This window comes from Moschus berezovskii, chromosome 3 (genome assembly GCF_049115385.1).
Source record: "Moschus berezovskii isolate FMDL1 chromosome 3, NW_MosBer_1.0, whole genome shotgun sequence".
Classification (NCBI taxonomy): domain Eukaryota; kingdom Metazoa; phylum Chordata; class Mammalia; order Artiodactyla; family Moschidae; genus Moschus; species Moschus berezovskii.
This window is the reverse complement of record NC_142462.1, coordinates 59,114,426-59,142,373: the sequence shown is the minus strand read 5'-3', so window position 1 is coordinate 59,142,373 and position 27,948 is coordinate 59,114,426. Positions and strand designations below refer to the sequence as shown.

The 27,948-nt window shown below is 38.7% G+C and overlaps 1 protein-coding gene across 1 annotated transcript in view; it reads left to right on the top strand.

The window, feature by feature from the left end:
• The window catches only part of CFTR (CF transmembrane conductance regulator), a 207,158-nt gene that overhangs the window by 6,507 nt on the left and 172,703 nt on the right, over positions 1-27,948 (top strand). Inside the window, exon 2 of the mRNA XM_055420807.2 lies at positions 25,917-26,027. Within this exon, the coding sequence (XP_055276782.2) occupies positions 25,917-26,027 (111 nt within the window). The remainder of the gene's footprint in view (positions 1-25,916; positions 26,028-27,948) is intronic.

Below are 27,948 nucleotides of genomic sequence, written 5' to 3'. Positions count from 1 at the left end.
TTTCAAAGGAGTCAAAGAAGTTCCCTGTAACAGGAGTCTAAATGTGTGATAGAGGTTTGTGGGTGTTGGGTCTGAAACTGTGGCAAGGGCCAGATCCAAGGGGCTTGGTGAGCTTTGTCTGGGCTTTATCATATTGGAGGTGAAAAGCTGTGGATTTCAACCAGGAAAGTGACATGTCCAGTTCAAAGCTGTTGCAAGTTTGCAAAAGAAATCAATTGCGATAGAGAAAAAGAGATGGATTTGAAAGACATTAGGAGGTAAAATCAACAGGTTTGGCAGTTGGTTAGATGTGGAAAGTGAAAAAGAAGAATCGAGGATGCTGCCTAGATTTGCTGACTTGGGTGGCAGAGGGTGATGGTGCTGCTGTTGCGTGAGGAGATACAGTTGGAGGAAGCGACTCAGGTGGAGGTGAAGGTCTACGCAGACTCTCAGCTTATATCATCATATGTGAAACGAATCGCCAGTCCAGATTCGATACATGGTACAGGATGCTCGGGGCTGGTGCACTGGGATGAACCAGAGGGATAGGATGGGGAGGGATGTTCCCCTGTTCAAGATGGGGAACACATGTACACCTGGGGCAGATTCATGTCAATGTATGGCAAAACCAATACAATAATGTAAAGTAATTAGCCTCCAATTAAAATAAATTAAAAAAAAAGATAAAAAAGGAAATGATGCATTTGGCTCAAGGCCAGGTAATGTGATTGTGTGAAAACATTGAAGTGATTTAGAGCTTTAGGTAGGAGATATTTGGATATCTGAGATGATAGTAAGCGTTGTAAATACTTCCTTCACAGTGTTCAGTGAAGTCCAGGGTGGTACCTAGGGAAGAATTTAAAGTGCCCACTTTTTTGGCTTCATTGTGATATGGAGTCACCTGAGAGTGGGTCAGAAACAAGCAGCTGTATACTAGGGACAGCACTGGTTAAATTCTACCTAGAATTCTCCCACTGCCTTACAAACCCACCCAGTCATATATGAAGTGCCCTCACCTCACCCTAACCGCACACCTTTAAATAGTGGTTTTTACACAGCTGATTTTTGTGATCATACACATTTAAGAAGGTATCAAAATCTGGGACTTCAGGTATTGTCTGCAGTGATTGAGTAAATAAGATCACACCTACTGTCATGAACTAGTTTTTTTGGTGTGTTAAAGAAAAACAGTTTTCTGGAATATAATCTGAAAAAAATATAACTAAAAAAGGTAATGCACTGATTATTACCCCAAAAAAAGTGTTTCAAAATTGCAGAAATATATAATGTAGAATGTGAAAGCCCATGGGTAACACTGTGGCTCCAATATATATTTTAAAGTCTAGTTTGAGGCATAATAACACTATTAAATTTTATTAACCTGAAAAAAAGATTCTCATATGATTATGTACCATTGTTTTATGTTAAAACTTTGAGCTGTTAAAGCACACAACTTTCTTTCTTAGTGTTGTCTACAGAGGTACAGCTGCCTTCCACCCAACTTCACACCCAGCCCCAACACCTAGTGAAATTTTTAACTGAAGTTGATAACTTCAAAAGGGATCTAAGAGTTTTTCATCTATTACCAGTCATACCATTCTGTGAAAATTAGGCTTAATAAGCAAAATCTAGAGGTGCTGACCAGCAGCAGCAGAGGTGCTGACAGCTGGGTTTCCAGAAGATTCAAGGCCAGACATTGAAACCCAGTATAGGTTATGGGAGAAACAAGAAAATGAAGCCTCTGCTGACCAGAATTAGCAATCCTTGTTCTAGAGGCACCATACTGGAGAAACTTTATAGTAAATGTTCTTTGCGCATTTTATTTATTTTAAGCCTCTCTATGAATCCTGGAAAATAGAGCAACAACAACAAAGCTGTACTTTTTTCCAGCCAAAATCTATTGTTTTACTTTCAATCAGGGATTGGCAAACTTTTTTGGTAAAGGGCCAGTTAGCGTATAAATATTTTCAGTGTTGACCATTGTCAACTCTGCCATTGTGGGAAAGCAGCCATAGACAGGATGCAAACAAATGGTCATGGCTGTGTTCCAATAGAACTTTATGGACCCTGAAATTTGAGTTTCATATAATTTTCACACATCATAAAATATTTTTCTTTAAAAAATTCTTTTGTAATAAGCTTCAAAATTTATAGCTTTAAAATTACTTAGTTTAAAATAAAGATCTAGAAAAAAATTTCAAGGCTCATTTGTAATTAACGTTAGTGTATTCAATAACTGAGTAATTTAAAAAGTAAAAAATTTAGACATGCAAAATGGACTTCTCAGAAGAAATAATAGTTTAGGTATTATTAGATAATTTCTCAGAATAGTTTTGTCATGTAGGAACCTAGTGACCATTTCTTCTTTACTTCTCTTTTGCTTATATTTTTTATGATGTATCCTTTAATGTATAGGCTCTACCTTATCCATCTTTTGGTACCCAGCACCTGTCTGACTTCCTGTTGAATAGTAGGTTTTTTAAAATATACTTGTTGAATGGGTAAAACTTGACTAATTCAGTTTATTGTGCTTCTAAAATTTAATCTTTGATGGAAATGTAAAAATTGACTTATAGATATGAAATTTTAAAAAACTTCCCATTTGGATTTTCTGAAGATAAAATGTCTAAATTTTTTATTGATTTAGAAAATTACTAAATAAAGATCATCTCACATAATAAACTTTTCTAAAGTCAACAACATAATTCCTTGACAGCACATGTTTGATGTATTTAAAAAATATTTCCTATGAAATGTAAATATAAGATCATTACATTTAGAAATGTGTATTGTGTTTAGTCTTTGAACACAGTCTTTGGATCCATTGAGGTGTTAACTTGTAACTTGGCAGCCTTTTTGAGCTCTCATACAAGGTTTTGCTGATTCAGTAGTTCCTGTTGCTGCCAAGGGTAACGACATAACTCTTGTCTTTCCTGAGTCACAGACTGTCACTCCAGCCACCCTTAATGCTGAGTACAGTCCGATTCAGATTCTGGGATTAGTAGACATGTATGTTATTGTTAAAAAAGCAAGGAGCCACCAAATCTGCTATTAATGAAACTTTGATCAAAGTTTAGTTATTCAGTTGAGAAAGAAGTTTAGCTAAAACCAGGATTAAGAAATTCTTTAGGTAAATACTTATGCTCTTAAAATTAGAACCCTTTCGTAAATATCAGTACTTTCTATAGCTTTAGATAAGTGTGTCTCAAATTGCCAGTCATCTGTTCAAAAATATATTAAGATCTGCTGCTAAGTCATTTCAGTTGTGTCCGACTCTGTGTGACCCCATAGACGGCAGTCCACCAGGCTCCCCCATCCCTGGGATTCTCCAGGCAAGAACACTGGAGTGGGTTGCCATTTCCTTCTCCAATGTGTGAAAGTGAAAAGTGAAAGTGAAGTCGCTCAGTCGTGTCCGACCCTTAGTGACCCCACAGACTGCAGCCTACCAGGCTCCTCCATCCATGGGATTTTCTAGGCAATAGTACTGGAGTGGCTTGCCATTGCCTTCTCCGATATTAAGATCTATCTATAAATAATAAATTTTACATTAAATATGCATATTCCTAGGTACCATTCCATACCAACTAAATCCAGAATCTTCAGGAGAGGTCAACTATAGTTTTGTTTTTTTTTCCATTTCAGGTGATTCTTTTTGTGTACTAAAACCTGAATCTTTAAATCAATCTTAAAGTGGGTTTAAATGACTGAACTAGTGCTTATTAACCTTAATGAAAGATGGGAAAACTACATATTTGAGGATGAAAAATAGGATTCTGCCACAGAAGTGTGGGATATGGAGATGATTCCATCTTCTCCCAGCACCACTAAACTTTTCTAAGAATTCTCTTTTTTTAAATTTTTTATGTTGAAGTATAGTTGATTTACAGTGTTGCACCAGTCTTTGCTATATGGCAAAGTGACTCAGTTATATACATATATACATTCTTTATTTTTATACTATTTTACATTACTGTTTATCACAGGATTTGAGTGTAGTTCCCTGTGCTACACTTTAGGAACTTGCTGTTTATCCATTCTAAATGTCATAGTTTGCATCTACCAACTCCAAACTCCCAGTTAGTCCCTCTCCCTCCCTTTTCCGACTTGGCAACCATAGTCTGTTCTCTATGTCTATGAGTCTGTTTCTGTTTTGTAGATAGGTTCATTTGTGTCATATTTTAGATTCCACGTATAAGTGATATGGTATTTGTCTTTTTCTTTCTGGCTTACCTTCTTAGTATGATAATCTTTAGTTGCATCCTAACATTCTTCTTTTGTAACCTTCGGGTCCAAGGAGGAGAATTTTGAAAGTTCACATTTTTTTGGAAGTTAACAAGAGATATCATTCAACTTGGTGCAGAATTCAAAGTTTTCTATTAAATAGTTCTTAAAATCTTTGAATTTTGCCACCGGTTTACTACGTACTTTCTTTGTGCCAGAGATTATATGTATTATCTCAATGAAATCTTCAAACAGTGTTAAAAATGTGTAGTTTACAAAGATGAAAGTTTTATAAAAGGTCACCTAGATGGCAAGCCACTCCAGTACTCTTGCCTAGAAAATCCCATGGATGGAGGAGCCTGGTAGGCTGCAGTCCGTGGGGTCGCTAAGGGTCGGACACGACTGAGCAACTTCACTTTCACTTTTCACTTTCACACATTGGAGAAGGAAATGGCAACCCACTCCAGTGTTCTTGCCTGGAGAATCCTAGGGGCGGGGGACCCTGGTGGGCTTCCGTCTATGGGGTCACACAGAGTCGGACATGACTGAAGTGACTTAGCAGCAGCAGCAGCAGCTAGTTACTGTGAAGTCAAGCCATGAGCTTAGATCTCTAGAACTCTGCTTTTAACTAGTGTATTTGTTGTTATTGTTGTTTAGTCATTAAGTCATGTCTGACTCTTTTGTGACCAGTATTTTATACTATCCAAAAATCTCTAATGAAACTGTTAAATTATATCATTTCACTTAGTTTGTTTTCTTAATTTTATTGTCTCTGAAATTTATTTTTTATACATACATTATAAATAATATTATTTAAATAAGGCATTAGACTCAGTTCTTGGAAGCATGCCCTCTCATTGTGTTTTGCAGAGGTCTATGTGACAAACTACTTAAGGAGGATAGAGATGAAGAGAGGAGGGAAGGGTATTGTTGCAGGTTAATGAGGTTTTTAAAATTTTAAATGTCCAGTTGAAGAGTGAAAGATGTGGTCAGCCAAAAGCATGTCAGTAGCCAACCATTGTTCCACGGAAACCGCTCAGTTTTATAAAACTGACCCAGACTGTACTTTTTATCTTGATTTGTTCCATGCAAGTACTAATTATTTACTAATCCTCTCACTACATCTTTTTCATGTTCCAAATCTAGCTTCTTGTCTTCTTCCACTGTGTCAAACCTAGGCTTTCTGCTGAGTTTTTGTATCTACTCTTCTTACCTTACCAACTTAACCACCTCTGCTGAGTTCCAGTTTCAATTACTTCAGTGTTCCTCTCACCACCACCCATTCTTTTTGGTGTCCTGCTCTCATCACTAATCCCTGGTTGTCCATCATTCCTGTCATATGTTTCTTTATGTTTACTCTTGCTCTATTTCCTGGGGCTGAAGGAATAGGCAGAGTCACCTGTCAGATGGTCTTCAACTTGATATTTGACGCTTCGTATATATAAACCTTGGAGTTTTCTAGTGCAGTGGGAAATTTCTTTTATAGTTTTTTTTTAATAAATACATTTTATCAGTGAATCCAGACTTCAAATGAACTCTTCCATGGAGCTGCAATGTATGCAAATAAAAGTGACAATAAAAGACAGTAAGTCCTCCATAAATACAAAGATATAGTTAACTTCCTGCACCCAAATAAGGGCTGAAATGATTATGTAACATTTGCGTGCTCTTTTCTTAGTCATGTATGCTTAATTTCTGAACCTGAGATGCCTCTTGTAACTGATGTCAAAAGAAACCTGTCAGTCATTAGGCCTAGAAATAACTTGTAGTTATTAACTTAGCAATTCATGGAGGATAGAGCTGATTCATTGGAAAAGACCCTGATGCTGGGAAAGAATGAAGGCAAAAGGAGAAGGGGCAGCAGAGGATGAGATGATTAGATAGTATCACTGATTTCAATGGACATGAATTTGAGCAAACTCCTAGAGACAGTGAAGGACGGTCTAGCCTGGTGTGCTGTAGTCCATGGGGTTGCAAAGAGTCAGACACAACTTAATGACTGAACAACAACATCTATAACCTCAGCTGATTATTGCATTGCTTGTACCCCACAAGGTTGACTTTGAACTTAAATTTAGTTTCTTGCTTGAAATTTCTTGAGAAAGATTACTCTGTGATCTGATTTTAAAAGAACAGTTAATATTTAGTCTGAAGTTTGTCTGGCATACCAAGGACAGTAATTGAAGTGGAAGTTGCCCAAGCTCAGCATATCACTATACTTCGAAATTATACTGCCTGTGGGCTTCCCAGATGGCTCAGTGGTTAAAGAATCTGCCTGCAGTACAGGAGATGCAGACAGACGCGAGTTCAGTCCCCGGGTCAGGAAAATCCCCTTGAGGAGGGCATGGCAACCCCCTCCAGTATTCCTGCCTGGAGAATTCCATGGGCAGAGGAGCCTCGTGGGCCCCAGTGCATAAGGTTCCAAAGAGTCGGACATGACTGAAGCAACTGAACACACACACTTCCTGCTGGTGAAGGTGTTGTGAATGCAATTGTCACTGTAACTTTATTTATAACTTTAAATAGTCAAGAGAAATTCAAAAGAATATTTTTTATCTGAATGTGAAGAAGGCTTAGAAGAAAACTTTATGATACTGAAGAATAAAGTGGTATGTAATAGTGTGAATAATTATATGATATTGAAAAAAATTTAAACTGTATATTTAATGTAGTAGGATTATTTTTGAAAGGCTATTACTACAATGATGATGAGTCTTATAATTAATCAATGTCATCTTATTGTTGAGTAAGCATGGTAAAGTATTGTAAAACCAAGATAATATCATATGCTTTTTGTTATCTTTCCCTCGGGATTGCACAACTCTCTGTCGTGCTGAGGTGAAGCCTTGTGTGAGCAGGTATGCCAGAGATAGGTTGGGCTGTAACTGAGCTTGACTCACATGTGTCTGCAGTGATATGCTCACTGATGCAGTGTGGATATACCTAGTGACAGATTGTAATATGTTTAAATAGGTTCAAAGAGATGTCAGGGGAAGCCTTCCTACATAGTGGACACAAAATTGAATTAGCCTTGAACTCCAGGATGATGATTGGATGGATCCAGTGTGATAAAATTTTCATATAACACATTTGGGAATGTGTGATGTTTTCTGTTCCTATTTTAAAAATAATAAAACAGTTTAAAATATTGACATTTCAAACCAAAAGTTGGTGAACTTCGGAAAGTATCACAGAGAAACACTAGGTGTTGGAGTCCATTGTTTGAAAACTACTGAAAGAGTTTTTCCCTCATATTGGTTGTCATCGACGACCTTCCCTTGAGTCCTCCTTTCACCTATCCTATACTCTTCAAAAATGATCTCACATTTTACTTCGTCTCTATCTTTACTGTCAACTCTTAGTAGCAGTGTGTAAGGGAAGAAATAAGTACTTTGGAATCAAGGAGAACCTGCTGGAATCCTTGCTCTGTGACTTAACTGTCTTACCATCATAAAGCCAGTGTATTAGTTTGCTATGGCTGCTCTAACAAAGTTCCCAAAGCTGAGTGGCTTTGACAACAGAAATGCAGTGTCTCACAGTTGTGAAGGCTAGATGTCTGATACCAAGTTGTCAGCATGTGTGGTTTCCTCTAGGGCTGTGAGAGACTCTATTTCATGCTCTCCCCAGCTTCTGGTGATTTGCTGGCACTCTCTGACTTGTAGATACCTCACTTTGATCTCTGCCTTCATCTTCACGTGGCGTTCTCCCTGTGTGCCTGTCTCTGTGTTCACATTTCCTTTTTATTTCCGGGGATACCAGTCATCTAGGGTTAGGGCCCACTCTAGTGAACTCATTTTAACTGTTCACCTCTGTGAAGATCACATGATGAAGTTCTGGGGGTTAGGACTCAGCTCTTAATAGTAACAGTCTTCAGGAGCAGAAAGAGATATGGAAGCAATCTGAAGCTGTAAAGTATAATACATGTAGAGGGTTATATTAATTTATAAAATTTTTCATCTGTGGTGGAACACAAGTAACATAGGGACAGTGCAGAGTGTGTCAAGTGATATGACATGGGAACTGTCAAGAAGGGTCAGAATAATAGGGACTGATTGCTCTTGAGTGGATTGAAGAATGATTTTCCATTTATGAAGTTTTGGTACATCTCCACTGAGGATAAATAGAATGAAAACCAGACAAGACATTAGAATGTTTTGGTAATGAAGAGTGTTAAAAATGAAAACATTTTTTGAGCATAATTCAGTAATTTTGGCTGGAAGTTTTAAGATTGTTGGCTTTAAGTAATGATTCAGAAAGGGGGCATAACTGTTATTAAAAGAGTGGCCCGTGGAAAACTATTGACACCCTCATGTTTGCATTGCTTTTATCATTGACTTGAAACATATTTTCACTTTTTTTTCATTTTTAATACATTTGACCAGGAGATCAGTCCTGAGTGTTCATTGGAAGGACTGATGCTAAAGCTGAAACTCCAATACTTTGGCCACCTCATGCGACGAGTTGACTCACTGGAAAAGACTCTGATGCTGGGAAGGATTGGGGGCAGGAGGAGAAGGGGACGACAGAGGATGAGATGTCTGGATGGCATCACCGACTCAATGGACATGAGTTTGAATGAACTCCAGGAGTTGGTGATGGACAGGGAGGCCTGGAGTGCTGTGATTCATGGGGTCGCAAAGAGTCGGACACGACTGAGCGACTGAACTGAACTGAATGACTGGGCAACACCCATTTGCAGTCCTATCAGTGTCCTAACATGGGCTATAAATATCAGGTTTGAGTAATTAGTTAGCACATTAATTCATTCAGCTTTTGTACTCACTACCTTAGGCACTGGACAAGACAATGAAGATATAAAACTATATATGACGTGTACATTAATGTGGTAACATAAATTTAACAATTAAAAAATAATTGAGTGACAGTTATGTGCTATACTTCAGAGTAGGTACAGGGTATATAGCAGTAAAAGAAAAATGTCTCTAAGGTGTTTGCCCTTGGGGAGTTTACAGTCTAGGGAGTTTGGAGACATGATAGACTGGCAGACAAGCAAATAGACAATTAGTAACAGCTCAGGGGAGGAAGTGTGGGAGCGGATGGAGCACATGGGAGGAAAATTAAATGAATTATGTATGTGAGCCACTCCCTACATAATTCATATGAAATGATTTCAATACATTTGAGGTTTTTGGGAAATAGAGGTCAGGTTTTATTTTGAGATAGTTGTAAATTTTTCTTCAGTGTCACCTGTTTGATTGGTGTTGGGATAAAAACAAAAAAATACTGTATCAAATTATGGAAATAGAATCCTTTAAAAAATTAATAGCCACCTTATTATCAATGGTTTCATCCACTGGGAGCTCCTGCAGAGTTCAAAAAGAAGAGAGTTTGACTTGATGTTTATTTTAAAGTTCTTTTTCCTAAAGTATGTCTGCAAACAAAAGATTATGACATTTTGAAGTCACAATAATTCTTAAATGCCTATAAAATGATTTTCACTAAACTATCAACATTTGTGTTATGATTTTTATTTTTAAGGACCTGTTTGCAAAGGTGACTTTTTTGAACTGTTAAATTCTTTATTAGGTTCTATTACTGATTCTGTCATCCGTTTTTTGCTATTGGGGGGAAGTAACAGGATATTTTGTGGGTCTTTATTTGCTTAGATATTGCCTAAAAGAAAGAAAGAGAGAAAGATTAAGTGAAGGGGATTTAAAGTCAGGGTCTTGCAGTGAAGTCTTATTTCCATGATATACCTTGAACTAGTGGCTGTCTCTGTTCTCAGCTTTTGTCTGGCTTCTTTTTTTCTGACGTTCACCGTTGGGATGAGTGAGGGTTCAGTCACAACTGTTCTCTCCTTACACCTCTTAGGAATTTTACTGTCAGTGCTCCTCTCCTCTAAGTAATATCAAGGCTCTAAGCAAATGAAAAATAACATTAGCATTGCTCCACAACCTCAGGAACAGGATCTGAACCGTAAATCCTGAGTGATACAGTGTATCTACAACACTCCCCACCTCGCCAAAGCAGGGAGAAATGAAGATGCTGAATTTATCTTTCAATGTGTAATTTGTGATTTATCTTTTAGAGGGTGAAATAATAACAATGAAAGATAATAAAGGGTTAAAATGCCACCAAGGACCAAATTTCATACATAGTTGGAAGACGGGAAATCATCTGCAGCTGGGATGTCTGTATACAATGCCATATGGCTCTTTGAATCCTTCTAAAAGTAACAGTAGGATAACAGTATAGCAGAGCATACAGCGTAAACAAATTAGAGTGAAGAGAATGTTAAGATAAATGAGAAAAATTCTAGAATTTGACCAAGCATATATCTGGCTAGGGAATTCCAAGTGGAACCCAAGAGACCAGCTTCATCATGATTAAATTAAAAATCATCAGCTTTGTCTTCCTAATGTATCGTGTTTGAATGTTTCTCTTGGAGGATTACTTCTTAACCATCTTCATCTTAAAACATTTCTGAAGTTGCTACCAACCTCTGTTTCACTGTTCCATCTATCAAGCAAAATAAAGAAGTAAACATCCTCAAACTATGTTGGGTGGAATTATAGTGCATTTAAAATTTTTTTTGGGAAAAAATTGCTTTCAGGCAGTAACTGGCAAGCAGATGTCACAGTGGATTTAATAAATAGTGATTTTTTTTTTTGTTGTTATTGTTAAGTAATTTGGAGGTTGAAGGTCATGAGTCTAGCATGTGATTTGCCTAACAGATCCCTGACTTCACATCCCAGAGCCGCTCAGAGGATTTCTGTCTCCAAGAGAGGAAAGTCATCTCCATATTGTGAGAAAGACTTTAGCAGAGAAGTATCAAGTAGCCTTGACTCCAGATGTTGAATTAATTCTAGAATGACAAGCCTGCCTCTGAAAGATGTGGGGTTTTAGTTGCTGAAGGATGGAGAAGCCTGTTAGAGAGTGTTTACTTTGGGTCCCAGTGATGGTATCTGAACAAACTAGGTTAAACAAAGAAGTTCAGTAAGGGATTCAGAGTTCTAGAAAAAAGGAGGGAATATCAAATAAGTGGGATAATTATTAATATAAAGCAAATACCAGTTAATATATAATGTGTGGTGGTGTTCAGTTGCTAAGGCATGTCCAATTCTTTGCCACCCCATGGACTGCAGCATGGCAGGCTTCCCTGTCCTTCACTATCTCCTGGAGTTTGCTCAAATTCATGTCCATTGAGTTGGTGATGCCATCCAATCATCTCATCTTCTGCTGCCCCCTTCTCCTGCCCTCAATCTTTCCCAGCATCAAGGTCTTTTCCAGTGAGTTGGCTCTCTGCATCAGGTGGCCAAAGTATTGGAGCTTCAGTTTCAGCATCAGTCCTTCCAGTGAATTCAGGGTTGATTTCCTTTAGGATTGACTGGTTTGATCTCCTTGCTGTCCAAGGAACTCTCAAGAGTCTTCTTTAGCACCACAATTTGAAAGCATCAATTCTTCACCGCTCAGCCTTCTTTATGGTCTGACTCTCACATCCTTACACGACTACTGGAGAAAACATAGCTTTGATTATACAGACCTTCGTCAGTAAATAGATGTCTCTGTTTTTTAATACTGTTTAGATTTGTCATAGCTTTTCTTCTCTAGAGTAAACATCTTTTTATTTTGTGGCTTAAGTCACCATCTGCAGTGATTTTGGTAGCTCAAGAAAATAAAGTATGTCACTGCTTCCACTTTTCCCCATCTATTTGCCATGAAGTGATGGGACCAGATGCCATGATCTTTGTTTTTTGAATGTTGAATTATCTGAAGTGTAGTGAAGTGAAGTGTATTTTGTTCCTACCTTCGAAAATGATGTAGACCTCATTTTCCTTCTTTCCCATTCAGTTACGACTAGGCATGCTTGAAGTTGCCTCTCTGCTCTGTTTGCTAGTATGGAATTGTCTAAAACAACAGTAATAGTGGTGAAGTTCTGATAGTTACACAAGTTTCTCTGTAATTTTTACAAATGCCAGCTGGCAATCCTGTGGCATTTCTACCAAAAAATCTGAAGGCCAGTCCATTTCCCTTCTTCTTTATTTTCTTGGTTTCAAATATATTTCTTTTTGCCAATGGAAATAAAAGTTAGAAATCAGAGAGCGATGTTATCACTTGTCTTTCTTGGTAGTAAAGGGCTCCTGAAAGTGAACTCATAGGAGATGCCACAATTTTGTTGGACAGTTAATCATCCTGTCTTCCTAGCCAGCTGTTGCAGCTACAATCAATTTTGGGTCTCTTATTTTTGGCTTCATGCCAAGATAGAATAAAAAACTAAAATCATGAAACAGTACTCTGAGGCTGCTTTTCTGAAGTATACAGTCTTGGCTATTCTTTTTTGTAGCATTGCCTATTATCTCTCAGTTGCTTGAGTCCCTGAGATCCAGCACTTGTGAATGAATTAAGTACAGCTGTCACAAGCGGTCTTTTTATGCCCATGCTACTCATTCCTCAGTTTCTTCGGTGTACTATCATCATTCTTAACTTTTTCTGTGTTCATAGTATTATAGTTGCAGCAATTAATTGCTGTGCTTCTGGGACTCAGGAAATAATTTATATGTCTCTCATGTTGCATGTTGCTAGTCCTTGGAACCATTTGTGAGTTTGCATAGTCATAATCACTTGTAGCAGCTACCAGTCACTGACATATGAAAGGGTTTAGAATGTCAAAGTCACCATAGTAAATTTTTGTATTTTAACATTTTTAGAAGTGAAAAATCAAACATTTGGGAAAACTTTCCAAAATCCATACTGACAATCGGTTTCTTTCTACCAGCTTTGTTTGTCTTAATACCAGCCTTTTTGAGATATAATTCACATGCCAAAAAATTAAAGTACACAAGTCAATGTTTTTTGAAGAAATGTGTAACTATCACTATAGCTAATTTTAGAATGCAGGGTATGAGGGCTCTCATTTTTCCACATCTTTGTCAGTATTTACCATTACCTGTCTTTTAGATTATAGCCATTCTGATGGTTATGAAGTAGAATCTCATTGTGGTTTTGATTTGCATTTCTCTAATGGACTGATGCTAAAGCTGAAACTCCAATACTTTGGCCACCTCATGCGACGAGTTGACTCACTGGAAAAGACTCTGATGCTGGGAAGGATTGGGGGCAGGAGGAGAAGGGGACAACAGAGAATGAGATGGCTGGATGGCATCACCGACTCGATGGACATGAGTTTGAGTGGACTTCGGGAGTTGGTGATGGACAGGGAGGCCTGCGTGCTGTGATTCATGGGGTCACAAAGAGTCGGACATGACTGAGCGACTGAACTGAACTGAATGGCTAATGAAGTTGAACATCTTTTCATATGCTTTTGGGTGTTCATATATCTCCTTTGGAGAAATGTCCATTCAGATCCTTTGCCCGTTTATAAATAGGGTTGTCTTTTTATTATTGACTTATGAGTTCCTTATATATTCTATATGCAGATATCTTATTGGATATGTGACCTGAAAAAATTTTCTCCCATTCTTTGGATTATTTTTTCCACTTCCTTGATGGTCTGCTTTGAGGCATAAAAGTTTTATAATTTGATGATGTCTAATCTATTGATTTTTTTCTGTTGTTGCTTATGGTTTTCATGTTATACCCGGTTCGGTTCAGTTGCTCAGTCGTGTTCAACTCTCCGCGACCCCATGAATTGCAGCACGCCAGGCCTCCCTGTCCATCACCAACTCCCGGAGTTTACCCAAACTCATGTCCATCGAGTCGGTGATGCCATCCAAACATCTCATCCTCTGTCGTCCCCTTCTCCTCCTGCCCTCAATCTTTCCCAGCAACAGGGTCTTTTCCAGTGATTCAACTTGTCGCATGAGGTGGCCAAAGTATTGGAGTTTCAGCTTCAATATCAGTCCTTCCAATGAACACCCAGACTGATCTCCTTTAAGATGGACTGGTTGGGTCTCCTTGCAGTCCAAGGGACTCTCAAGAGTCTTCTCCAACACCACAGTTCAAAAGCATCAATTCTTCGGCGATCAGCTTTCTTCACAGTCCAACTCTTACATCCATACATGACCACTGGAAAAACCATAGCCTTGGCTAGTCGGACCTTCATTGGCAAAGTAATGTCTCTGCTTTTTAATATGCTGTCTAGGTTGGTCATAACTTTCCTTCCAAGGAGTAAGTGTTTTTTAATTTCATGGCTGCAATCAGCATCCGCAGTGATTTTGGAGCCCAAAAAAATAAAGTCTGACACGGTTTCCACTGTTTCCCCATCTATTTCCCATGAAGTGATGGGACCAGATGCCATGATCTTAGTTCTCTGAATGTTGAGCTTTAAGCCAACCTTTTCACTCTCCTCTTTCACTTTCATCGAGAGGCTCTGTAGTTCTTCACTTTCTGCCATAAGGGTGGTGTCATCTGCATATCTGAGGTTATTGATATTTCTCCCAGCATCTTGATTCCAGCTTGTGCTTCTTCCAGCCCAGCGTTCCTCATGATGTACTCTGCATAGAAGTTAAATAAGCAGGGTGACAATATACAACCTTGACGTACTCCTTTCCCTATTTGGAACCAGTCTGTTGTTCCATGTCCAGTTCTAACTGTTGCTTCCTGACCTGCATATAGGTTTCTCAAGAGGCAGGTCAGGTGGTCTGGGATTCCCATCTCTTTCAGAATTTTCCAACAGTTTATTGTGATCCACACAGTCAAAGGCTTTGGCATAGTCAATGAAGCAGAAATAGATGCTTTTCCGGAACTCTCTTGCTTTCTCCATGATCCAGTGGATGATCCAATTTAATCTCTGGTTCCTCTGCCTTTTCGAAGACCAGCTTGAACATCTGCAAGTTCATGGTTCACATATTGCTGAAGCCTGGCTTGGAGAATTTTGAGCATGACTTTACTAGTGTGTGAGATGGGTGCAATTGTACAGTAGTTTGAACATTCTTTGGCATTGCCTTTCTTTGGGATTGGAATGAAGACTGACCTTTTCCAGTCCTGTGGCCACTGCTGAGTTTTCCAAATTTGCTGGCATATTGAGTGCAGCACTTTCAGAGCATCATCTTTCAGGATTTGAAATAGCTCATTTGGAATTCCATCACCTCCACTAGCTTTGTTCGTAGTGATGCTTTCTAAGGCCCACTTGACTTCACATTCCAGGATTCTGGCTCTAGGTGCGTGATCCCACCATCGTGGTCATCTGGGTCACGAAGATCTTTTTTGTACAGTTCTGTGTATTCTTGCCACCTCTTCTTAATATCTTCTGCTTCTGTTAGGTCCACACCATTTCTGTCCTTTATCGAGCCAATCTTTGCATGAAATGTTCCCTTGGTATCTCTGATTTTCTTGAAGAGGTCTCTAGTCTCTCCCATTCTGTTGTTTTCCTCTATTTGTTTGCATTGATCACTGAGGAAGGCTTTCTTATCTCTCCTTGCTATTCTATGGAACTCTGGATTCAGATGCTTATATCTTTCCTTTTCTCCTTTGCTTTTCACTTCTCTTCTTTTCTCAGCTATTTGTAAGGCCTCCTCAGACAGCCATTTTGCTTTTTGCATTTCTTTTCTTTGGGGGTGGTCTTGATCCCTTTCCCCTGTACAATGTCACGAACCTCTGTCCATAGTTCATCAGGCACTCTGTCTATCAGATCCAAGTGTGTGTTATTTTTTTTATCCTAAAATTAGTCCTAATATGGCAAATTTGGTACAACTGTAGGCTTTGGTATCACAGTCCTGTTTTGAAATTCTAACTCTGCCCTGGATAAATGATTTAAGCTCCTTCAGCCTGTTATTCATCTGTAAAATGAAGATATACTAGGACTTAAGTGTTGAATCATTGTGGGGATCAGATGAAATAAAGAATGTGAAATACTTAGAATTTTACCGAATTATAGTAATAGTCTACTAATGTTAGCTATTACTTTTGTTATAGTCCCAATAATAACCTCTAGTGCTCTGGAAATTAAAGGCATGTAGATTCTATGAAGAAGCAGTGTAAGAGTGTACAGCTATAATATTTTATGAACAACATTGAATCTGACCCCCATGAAAACCAAGTGGTCATAGTTGTTATTTCCAGCAGAAGCTGCAGCTGAGAGATCATAAGAGTTTTACCAAGGTCACGTGACTGTGAAATGATAGCGTTAAAACTTAAAATTTTCTTCTTAAAATCACTAATTCAGTTTTTTCAGGAACACATTTATAGTAGAAATTAAGTGGAGTTTTTTAGTCTTCATGATAATTTTACTCCAGTTCAGTTCAGTCGCTCAGTCGTGACCAACTCTCTGCGACCCCATGAATCACAGCACGCCAGGCCTCCCTGTCCATCACCAACTCCCGGAGTTCACTCAAACTCATGTCCGTCCAGCTGGTGATGCCATCCAGCCATCTCATTCTCTGTCGTCCCCGTCTCCTCCTGCCCCCAATCCCTCCCAGCATCAGAGTCTTTTCCAGTGAGTCAGCTCTTCGCATGAGGTGGCCAAATTATTGGAGTTTCAGCTTTAGCATCAGACCTTCCAATGAACCTCAGACAGTTATATCAGGAAAGAAATGAAAGCAATTTTATGGGAATTAAAATTGATAGTGAAAATTATATGAAAAACATGGAGTTAAGGTATATTTGACTAGAAAGTTTATTTGCATAGATAGCCATTCAGTTCAGTTCAGTTCAGTTCAGTTCAGTTGCTCAGTCATGTCCGACTCTTTGAGACCCCATGAATCACAGCACGCCAGGCCTCCCTGTCAATCACCAACTCCCGGAGTCCACTCAAACTCATGTGCATCGAGTCGGTGATGCCATCCAGCCATCTCATTCTCTGTCGTCCCCTTCTCCTCCTGCCCCCAACCCTTCCCAGCATCAGAGTCTTTTCCAGTGAGTCAACTCGTAGCGAGTACTAATTATATATACCTTCTTCTTTAAAAAGAACTTACTTCTTATTTCCAGTTATGCATACTTACTGTTAGACATTACTGAATATAGATAAGCAAAAAGAAAGTATTTTTTCCAGTTGTTGTTTTAATACGCTTGCATTCCTTATATATTTAGAAGCATCTTATAAAATGGGCCTATCAATTTTCTATTTAAGTTTAGGTTCATGCGGCATGAAGTTAGATTGATTTGCATTTTGGCTTTAAATTCTGGGCCTCTGGAAGATTTTTCAGATGGGTTTGTAGGCTTTTGTTGAGTGGCAAATAATCGTCTTTCCAAATCTAGAAAATTCATTGACTTATTTACTGTTAACTCATCTACAGAAAGAAAAAGAATTTTTACAGTTCTATTAGTTAGGTAGGAGGCTCATGAGAAATTAACTCTCAAACACAAAAATAGCTCGTTTAGCAAGCAATAATGCAAACACTGTTTAATTACCTTGTGGAATCAGAGGGCAGAGACTCACTGACTTGGCCTGCACCCCAGTGCTGCAGCTGTGAGGTACATTCTTGAAACATACAAATTTTATACAGGACTTTTGAGGGCTAGATGCCATTACTTTCTCAGGTTTTATCTTTACTAAAATTCATTGAGGAAAAACACATCTGACACAAATAACCCTGGATCTAAGTTGGTTAAACAGCTGTGATATTTGAAGTGTTATTTACATGAATTGAAAACAACATCCTTGTAGAGATGAAATGACTTTTGGTTGGAAACCAATTCTTCCCATCATAGCCATTTATCAAAAAGCTAAAGAAAACTGGCAAAATGTGCTGCAGAAATTTGAGATTTATTGTCACAGTCTGTTCAAATGATTCCCCTTCTTTCCTCTTCCTAAACTTCAGCATTTTCTTTAGTTAGGACTATCCAACTTATTTGAGGGGTTTCAAACCACGGTAAATATACTGAATGAGGAGAAAACCCCTAGTGTATTTAAATTTGTCCATACTAAGCAGTTTTCCAGTGGTCATGTTTGGATGTGAAAGTTGGACTGTGAGGAAAGCTGATCGCCGAAGAATTGATGCTTTTGAACTGTGGTGTTGGAGAAGACTCTTGAGAGTCCCTTGGACTGCAAGGAGATCCAACCAGTCCATCCTAAAGGAGATCAGTCCTGGGTGTTCATTGGAAGGACTGATGCTAAAGCTGAAACTCCAATACTTTAGCTACCTCATGCCAAGAGTTGACTCACTGGAAAAGACTCTGATGCTGGGAGGGATTGGGGGCGGGAGGAGAAGGGGACGACAGAGAATGAGATGGCTGGATGGCATCACTGACTCGATGGACATGAGTCTGAGTGAACCCCAGGAGTTGGTGATGGACAGGGAGGCCTGGCGTGCTGTGATTCATGGGGTCGCGGTGAGTCGGACACGATTGAGTGATTGAACTGAACTGAAACGTTTACAATAATTTCTGTTAGTACCTCAAGTATTATTTCATGCAGAAAGGAAAAAGTCTTCGTCATTTGAGTTTATCAATTTGTCAGTATTTGGGAGATGTGTCATGCATCCATGCATTTGAATTTGGTGTTATTTCACTTGGCTATATAAATCAAAAGTAATGTTACATAATGTAGAGACATGATTGTCTTATACAAACAAAATCATCTTAAACTGAAAAGATCTGATACCTGACCTTCATCTTAAATTATAGCAGATGAAAATGTCAGTTGCCTCTGGTGGATTAATAAAGCCAAATGTCAAATGGGAAAGTGATTATAAGCTTTAATTATGTGGTTTTACAGGGATAGGTTTCTTGAAAAATCAAGGCTTTAATAGTGTCTATAATTGGAAAATTCTTTTCATCATAAGGAAGTACAAGTCACTGTAAATCTGTGCAAAAATCAGAAATTTTGTTCTAAGAAATGAAACTAAATACAGTTTCATTGTGTGTGTGTGTGTATTAAAAAAAATCTAGTGATTATTTTTTTCCTTAATAAAACCTGAAGCCTCTTATTAAATGTGCAATGGGTCTGGGTGCTAGACTTTTATTTTTTATGTTGGTCTAAAACTTTAGGATATAAAAAATTGTATACCTTAAGAATCTCTGCTACTCTGTAATTAATGATTAGTGAGTTTCTGTTAGAAATAGTGAAAACTTTGGAAACTGTCACAGTTTCTAAGTTCAGTTTATAAATCCATTTTCAATATGCAGTTACATGTTATGAATAAAAAAGGAGGATAAGATTAGTTAGAGGTGAGGGGGAGGGATGGTGAGAGCAAGTTTGAGGAAGATGAGGAAGAACGGGGCTTATTCGTTTGGGTGATTCAATATTACAGTAATCCAAGCCTATGCCCCAACCAGTAATGCTGAAGAAGCCGAAGTTGAACGATTCTGTGAAGACCTACAAGACCTTTAAGAACTAACACCCAAAAAAGATGTCCTTTTCATTATAGGGAACTGGAATGCAAAAGTACAAAGTCAAGAAACACCTGGAGTAACAGGCAAATTTGGCCTTGGAGCACGGAATGAATGAAGCAGGGAAAAGGCTAATACAGTTTTGCCAAGAGAACGCACTGGTCAAACCCTCTTCCAGCAACACAAGAGAAGACTCTACACATGGACATCAACAGATGGTCAACACTGAAATCAGATTGATTATATTCTTTGCAGCCAAAGATGGAGAAGCTCTATACAGTTAGCAAAAACAAGACCAGGAGCTGACTATGGCTCAGATCATGAACTCCTTATTGCCAAATTCAGACTGAAATTGAAGAAAGTAGGGAAAACCACTAGACCATTCAGATATGACCTAAATGAAATCCCTTATGATTATACAGTGGAAGTGAGAAATAGATTTAAGGGACTAGATCTGATAGATAGAGTGCCTGATGAACTCTGGACGGAGGTTCGTGACATTGTACAGGAGACAGGGACCAAGACCATCCCCATGGAAAAGAAATGCAAAAAAGCAAAATGGCTGTCTGAGGAGGCCTTACAAATAGCTGTGAAAAGAAGAGAAGTGAAAAGCAAAGGAGAAAAGGAAAGATATAATCATCTGAATGCAGAGTTTCAAAGAATAGCAAGTAGAGATAAGACAGCCTTCCTCAGCTATCAGTGCAAAGAAATAGAGAAAACAGAATAGGAAAAACAAGAGATCTCTTCAAGAAAATTAGAGATACCAAGGGAACATTTCATGCAAAGATGGGCTCGATAAAAGACAGAAATAGTATGGACCTAACAGAAGCAGAAGATATTAAGAAGAGGTGGCAAGAATACACAGAATAACTGTACATAAAAGATCTGCACGACCAAGATAATCACGATGGTGTGATCACTCACCTAGAGCCAGACATCTTGGAATGTGAAGTCAAGTGGGCCTTAGAGAGCATCACTACGAACAAAGTTAGTGGAGGTGATGGAATTCCAATTGAGCTATTTCACATCCTGAAAGATGATGCTGTGAAAGTGCTGCACTCAATATGCCAGCAAATTTGGAAAACTCAGCAGTGGCCACAGGACTGGAAAAAGTCAGTCTTTATTCCAATCCCAAAGAAAGGCAATGCCAAAGAATGCTCAAACTACCGCACAGTTGTACTCATCTCACATGCTATTAAAGTCATACTCAAAATTCTCCAAGCCAGACTTCAGTAATATGTGAACTGTGAACTCCCAGATGTTCAAGCAGGTTTTAGAAAAGGCAGAGGCACCAGAGATCAAATTGCCATCATCCACTGGATCATGGAGAAAGCAAGAGAGTTCCAGAAAAACATCTATTTCTGCTTCATTGACTATGCCAAAGCCTTTGACTGTGTGGATCACAATAAACTGTGGAACATTCTGAAAGAGATGGGAATCCCAGACCACCTGACCTGCCTCTTGAGAAACCTGTATGCAGGTCAGAAACCAACAGTTAGAACTGGACATGGAACAACAGACTGGTTCCAAATAGGGAAAGGAGTATGTCAAGGTTGTATATTGTCACCCTGCTTATTTAACTTCTATGCAGAGTACATCATGAGGAACGCTGGGCTGGAAGAAGCACAAGCTGGAATCAAGATTGCCGGGAGAAATATCAATAACCTCAGATATGCAGATAACACCACCCTTATGGCACAAAGTGAAGAGGAACTCAAACGCCTCTAGATGAAAGTGAAAGAGGAGAGTGAAAAGCTGGGCTTGAAGCTAAACATTCAGAAAACAAAGATCATGGCATCTGGTCCCATCACTTCATGGGAAATAGATGGGGAAACAGTGGAAACCGTGTCAGACTTTATTTTTTTGGGCTCCAAAATCACTGCAGATGCTGATTGCAGCCAGGAAATTAAAAGACGCTTACTCCTTGGAAGGAAAGTGATGACCAACCTAGATAGCATGTTAAAAAGCAGAGACATTACTTTGCCAACCAAGGTCCGTCTAGTCAAGGCTATGGTTTTTCCAGTGGTCATGTATGGATGTAAGAGTTGAATTGTGAAGAAAGCTGATCGCCGAAGAATTGATGCTTTTGAACTGTGGTGTTGGAGAAGACTCTTGAGAGTCCCTTGGACTGCAAGGAGATCCAACCAGTCCATTCTAAAGGAGATCAATCCTGGGTGTTCATTGGAAGGACTGATGCTAAAGCTGAAACTGCAATACTTTGGCCACCTCAGGCGATGAGTTGAATCACTGGAAAAGACTCTGATGCTGGGAGGGATTGGGGGTAGGAGAAGACGGGGATGACAGAGAATGAGATGGCTGGATGGCATCACCGACTCGATGGACATGAGTTTGAGTGAACTCTGGGAGTTGGTGATGGACAGGGAGGACTGGTGTGCTGTAATTCATGGGGTCACAAAGAGTCGGACACGACTGAGCGACTGAACTAACTGATTGCAGGGGTACCTGCCTTGTTAATATGAAACACCTGCATGCTCATTCATATTTTAACAGAAGAATTATTGAAGTAGGTATCTTGAGTTGTCATCCTAAATTCCATCCAAGTATGTTGCACATACTCAAGCTCATTCAAAAGAAACAGTGGCGGGAGTTTTATAGTAACTAATATTTCATTGAGTGTCTAGATACAGATAACTGGGACTTTTTTGTTTGCTTGTTTTTAGTTTTATTTCTAGGATTGGCTTGAGGTAGTCAGGGAGACCTCCATGATGGAGCCGAAATTTTGTTAGTTGTTTTTGGCTTAATCTCATGAAATAAATTCTTTCAGTTAACTGGTGATTACCAGGCAGCCTAAGGTTAATTGATTTTAGTTTTCATTGTTAAGCTTAAGTTTCTGTTTCAGGTTATGAATATAGGTTTACTGTAGTGAATCTGTCAGAAACACTAAACTGTATTAATCATTATTAATGGTTAACTCTTAATACTACTGAATATGTTTGATTTGATGGTTTTGAGCTATGGAGCTCTTTATAATCAAGAGTAGAGGTCATGTTACAATGTATGTATTAAAACAGGCACAGATAACACAAGGAAGCTTTTTATAAATGTAGCCCTCAAATTGTGTTACTTTAAAATGAGCTAGAAACTCATTTATAGAATTGGTGATTAGGTCTTAGATATGGACCAAGAGATGTATGTTCATTAGTGTTTGAAAGAAAGAATTTGTTTTTAAACTTCCTGCAAATGTCTATGCTGCTGCTGCTGCTAAGTCACTTCAGTCGTGTCCGACTCTGTGTGACCCCATAGACGGAAGCCCACCAGGCTCCGCCGTCCCTGGGATTCTCCAGGCAAGAACACTGGAGTGGGTTGCTATTTCCTTCTCCAATGTGTGAAAGTGAAAAGTGAAAGTGAAGTTGCTCAGTCGTGTCCGACCCTTAGCAATCCCACGGACTGCAGCCTACCAGGCTCCTCCATCCATGGGATTTTCTAGGCAAGGGTACTGGAGTGGCTTGCCATTGCCTTCTCCGGCAAATGTCTATGGTATTGTAATATTTATAGTTAGTGAGATTCTCTTTATTTGTAAATTTAGTTTCATATTAACAATTTTAAGCATGCTGAAAATGAAAGTTTTAGCAATAGAGGGATTATATTTTTCTCTTCTAAATTTTCCATTTTTTACTGTTGTTGTTTAGTAGCTCAGTCTATCCAACTCTTTTGCGACCTCATGGACTGCAGCCCACCAGGCTCCTCTGTCCATGGGATTTTCCGGGTAAGATTAGAGGAGTGGGTTGCCATTTCCTCCTCCATGAGATCTTCCTGACCCAGAGATTGAACCTGCGAGGTCAAGTTAGCCCTTTTCTTGTTGAGCTGATTGTTAAATTTTCAGGAACTTTGTGAGCTGGTTGTTAAGCACAACTAGTATTAAAAATTAATTGAGTTAAACTTACAATTAAATAAATTATGTTAAATAAAGATAATAAAAACAAAAGTTATTGCTGCCTATTCATTATTATGTATACTATTGAGGTTGGTTGATTGTATCTGAATGGTAATCACACTGTGTATCTCTTCCCTGAACTTGGTGTTCAGTGACTTCACATTTGATGGCTTGAAACTGGTCATGGTGGGAGTATTTATAACACAGAAACTGGCCAGTGCCATAAGTCACTTTTTGTTTTTCTGAAGAAGGCATGGGTAAAGACATGCTAGCACACCATATCATTGCCTGCAGTTCGCTAGCTTTTGGTTTCCCTGTTTCTAGACCCTCCTTCCAGTAGTCTGTCCAGAATAACCCACCAAACTTAGTTTTCCTAGGCAATAAAAGCTGAACATGGTAAAGGAAGGAGTGAGGTCGAAGAATGTGGTAAAATATAGTTTTTACCATTTGGTAACAAACAAATTTAACATCTTTGAGCCTCCATTCCTTTATGCTTAAAGTAAGGCAGTCATCTCTTTTTGTTCTGCCTACCTATCAAGACTTTCAAATTAAAATGACAATGTTCTAATGTTTGTGAAAGTGCAGTACATGCGTAATTTTTTTCTTAGTGGTAAACACTTGCTTCACCTTTTCACTTATTGACTTTAGTTTACAAAGACTTACAACTAACAGGATAGAGTTTATATACTAAAATTGCTGCCCCAGATTTTTCACATTCTCACTGACCCCTGTGTCTGCAAATGTGGCTCCAGTGCTTATGTTGGCTACTGGATGGCAAGTGCCAGGTGGGTGTGCCAACACTCTCTCAGACAGTGCCCCCTGTAGATGCTCTATGATCATGGGACTTCTTTACTGTGTTCAGACTGCCCTCAATGTTTTCATTCTTGTTCTCTTTGAAAAACTGCCAATGGATCACAGTGGGCACTAAAGATGAACCTTACTGTCTCATCCTTTGTTGAGATTTGAAGGCTCTTGTTAAGATGCAAACATTGCAAGTAGAAAGGAAAAAAACCTGACATATTAAGCCATTGTTACTTGTTGATATCTTGGTCAGAAATGGTTGGTGAAACTCCTGAGCCTTTGAGCTGGGTCGTAATTCAGTTGACTTTTAAGGAAGGACAAGTTGTAGATACGCCAGGAACACAGGGAAGGGGTGAAGACCAGGGAAGTGTAAACAAGAATCTGGACCCCTTGGGTGGGAGTGGTGAAGGTAGACATAAGAGCCTTTTGCAGTTTTGCCCTGAAACAATGTAAAAGATGTTTGCATTTGGCGTAGCATTTCCTCTTTTTATTCAGAACGGCTTTGCTAGAATACTTTTCTGTCATGAGTTTATTTGGTCTCTCAGATACTGCTAAAACACTCTCTTGATTATTGGTGGGTGACATGCCTTGATATATTACCAAAATCTCAGTGACACCAAATTTTAGAGCTCTCTGAAGAAAAGAAAGATAGAATAAAAACATATGTTGAGAATCACTAATTCCAACTTCAATTCTTTTTGTTAATAAATACATGACATTTCACATGAGAAAGGTCTCATTTGCTCAACAACTTTCATTTAGAAACCTTTTTGTACATAATTTCTTTAATAGTTCTCCTGCCCCTCCCTCCTTCCTCTTTGTTTTCCCTTTTCTTTGATTTGTTTTTAGATTTTCTTGCCTCTCTGAAGATTGTTGTTGTTGTTTATTTGCTAGGTTGTGTCTGACTCTTTGCAACCCCATGGACTGTAGCCCATCAGGCTTCTCTGTCCATTGGGTTCCTCAGACAAGGCTAGTGGAGTGAGTTGCCATTTCCTTCTCCAGGGAATCTTCTCCACCAAGGGATTAAACCCACATCTCTTGCATTGGCAGGCAGATTCTTTACCACTGAGCACCTGGAAAGTCTCTCTGTGAAGATTATTTTGCCTTATTCACAATAGTTAGAAACAATGTATTTGAAAATAACTGCAGTATCCTGCCTCATTATTTACCAGGCCAGCTTCCATCATAAATTGTTATTTATTAGATATGTAGCAGGCCGAAGTGCGTAACTGTTGTGAGATGAGGAGACAAAACACAAGAAAATTATGATCCCCACCCTCATTCGGGGTGATGATTAAGTCAACAAATTGACACACACTACTCATTAGCCCTCCAGCTATAGTTAGTTCATTCCACAAATAGCACATTGCGAGGATTGTGTGCTATGATATGTTGGGTGTTGTTTGAGGGTCTGTCTTATCATTCACAGATCATTTTTTAGAGGCTGTACTTCAGCAAACTATAAACTTTTAATATCTGGTTATTTTAGGGAAATTTCTTCCCACCTCTCCTTCCCTCCCTTCCTTTTATATTTTTATACTTTTAGTATAGAATGTTTAGCAGTTTGTTTTTTTCTCTGGGAAAGATTCTACCACCATCGCTAATCCTTTTAGAAAAAGCTATAGTCATGTCAGTTCAGAGGTGCTGATGTTTTATACACTTGAGTTCTGTGAGATTTGAATCTCTGATATTCATAGAAGATGCCTTACTTTATTCTCATATTTATGTGCTGCTCTTTTCCACATGCTAGAAAATTTGAAACTATCTGATTTCAAGTCTACATTGGAGATCAAGTTAACAGTTATATCTGTTTCTCCTCTCATTATTTTAGTTGGACCAGACCAATTTTGAAGAAAGGATACAGACAGCGCTTGGAATTGTCAGACATATACCATATCTCTTCTTCTGATTCTGCTGACAATCTATCTGAAAAATTGGAAAGGTATGTTCATGAACATTGTTTATTAGTTGAAGAGAGAAGTTAATATTATTAGAGACTAGAGAACTACTATTGGAGGGCCTAATTCTTAAAATGGAGTATTTATAATAGGAACATCCTCTTTTCTTGATGAAGTCTTGGTCAGTTAAGAATTAACAATAGAAAGGATGAAAGAAAACAATTTTCCTGAGAAAGAATCTTTAATTTTTTTTGAAAAATATATATTTGAATTCTGAGAAGCTATCTGTCACTTAAAGAACATTAAGTGGATTTTGTGAAGACCGGAATAACATCTTTATGAAACAAGTTGTGTATATTTGCCTCTAGAATCTTAAATCGTGAATACAGATGTGCATACTTGGAAATCTTAGGGTAAAGGCAGTTGGATGTCAAAGATATATTTTTGAGCACATATTAAATGGCAGGTATGGTATCTCCTCTCAGCCTCTCTGGAAGGAAAGTATCATTATCTCTATCTTATAGAAAAGCAAACTGAGGCTCAGAGAGATATAATTTTCCAGCTAATAAATGGCTGAGCTCTGGTTCAAACTCAAGTCCATACTCCCAGCTTCCCCAAGAACAGAGTTTCCCATTGTAAAGAAGTCTTCTATTTTAAGAGTATTGGTTACAATCCTTTTGATTGCCAGTGACAAAAATCCAATCAAGTAGCTTCAGTTCAGTTCAGTTCAGTCGCTCAGTCGTGTCCGACTCTTTGCCATCCCATGAATCACAGCACGCCAGGCCTCCCTGTCCATCACCAACTCCAGGAGTTCATTCAAACTCATGTCCATCGAGTCGGTGATGCCATCCAGCCATCTCATTCTCTTTCGTCCCCGTCTCTTCCCACCCCCAATCCCTCCCAGCATCAGAGTCTTTTCCAGTGAGTCAACTTGTCGCATGAGGTGGCCAAAGTATTGGAGTTTCAGCTTTAGCATCAGTCCTTCCAATGAACACCCAGGATTGATCTCCTTTAGAATGGACTGGTTGGATCTCCTTGCAGTCCAAGGGACTGTCCAGAGTCTTCTCCAGCACCACAGTTCAAAAGCATCAATTCTTTGGTGATCAGCCTTCTTCACAGTTTAAGTAAATAAAAAGAGGACACTTATTGCCTCATGTAATCTATCTGTGTAAAAGCCTAGGGAGAGAACCACCGTTAGGGACTCAGTGGAACCAGGAACTGGTTTTATTGTCTCAGATTAGCTTCCTCCATGCAGTGGGTCTTCAGAACTCTTTGCTCATGTCTTTACAGACCACTGAGGAAAGAGTCTTTTTTTCCAAAAGTAAAAAATCCCAGAAACTTTTGAGTCACATGCTTATTTCTTGGTCCAACAACAATCTGTGAATGAGCTGGACAGGGTCTTGTGCCAGCAGTACAGGATCTGATACCAGATGAGGGGGAAAGAGAAGAGGGCTTTGGCAAGAAAGCAAAAGAGGCAACTACTTTTTTACAGCACCAAAATAAAATAGTTGAGTAGACTTATAATTTGTTTACTTTATTTTCATTAAACTCATTGAATTTCTTTTGAAGTTTCAAGGCAATAAGGTGTTTTTCCTTATTGTTTCTTGGTTTTCTTCAAAGAATTAGGCTAGTGGAAGTAGCAGATTCACATTTCCAAGATCAAGCACCAGTTTCTATTATTGAGCACTTAGTATATGTAAGTGTCATTAAGGCAGGATTACTTTTGTTTTTTGTTTTTGTTTGGTTTGCTCTGTTTATGATGTGCTTAGAATAAGGTCTAGAATAGAGTCTGGTATATATAGCTGTCCCTTGATAGATCCCCTATGGATACCAAACTTTATGAATGCTCAAGTCCCTTACACCAAATGTTATATTATTTGCATATAACCTACACATATTTACTTTAAATATTTTAAATATCTCTAGATTACTTATAATGCCTAATACAATGTGAATGTTATGTAA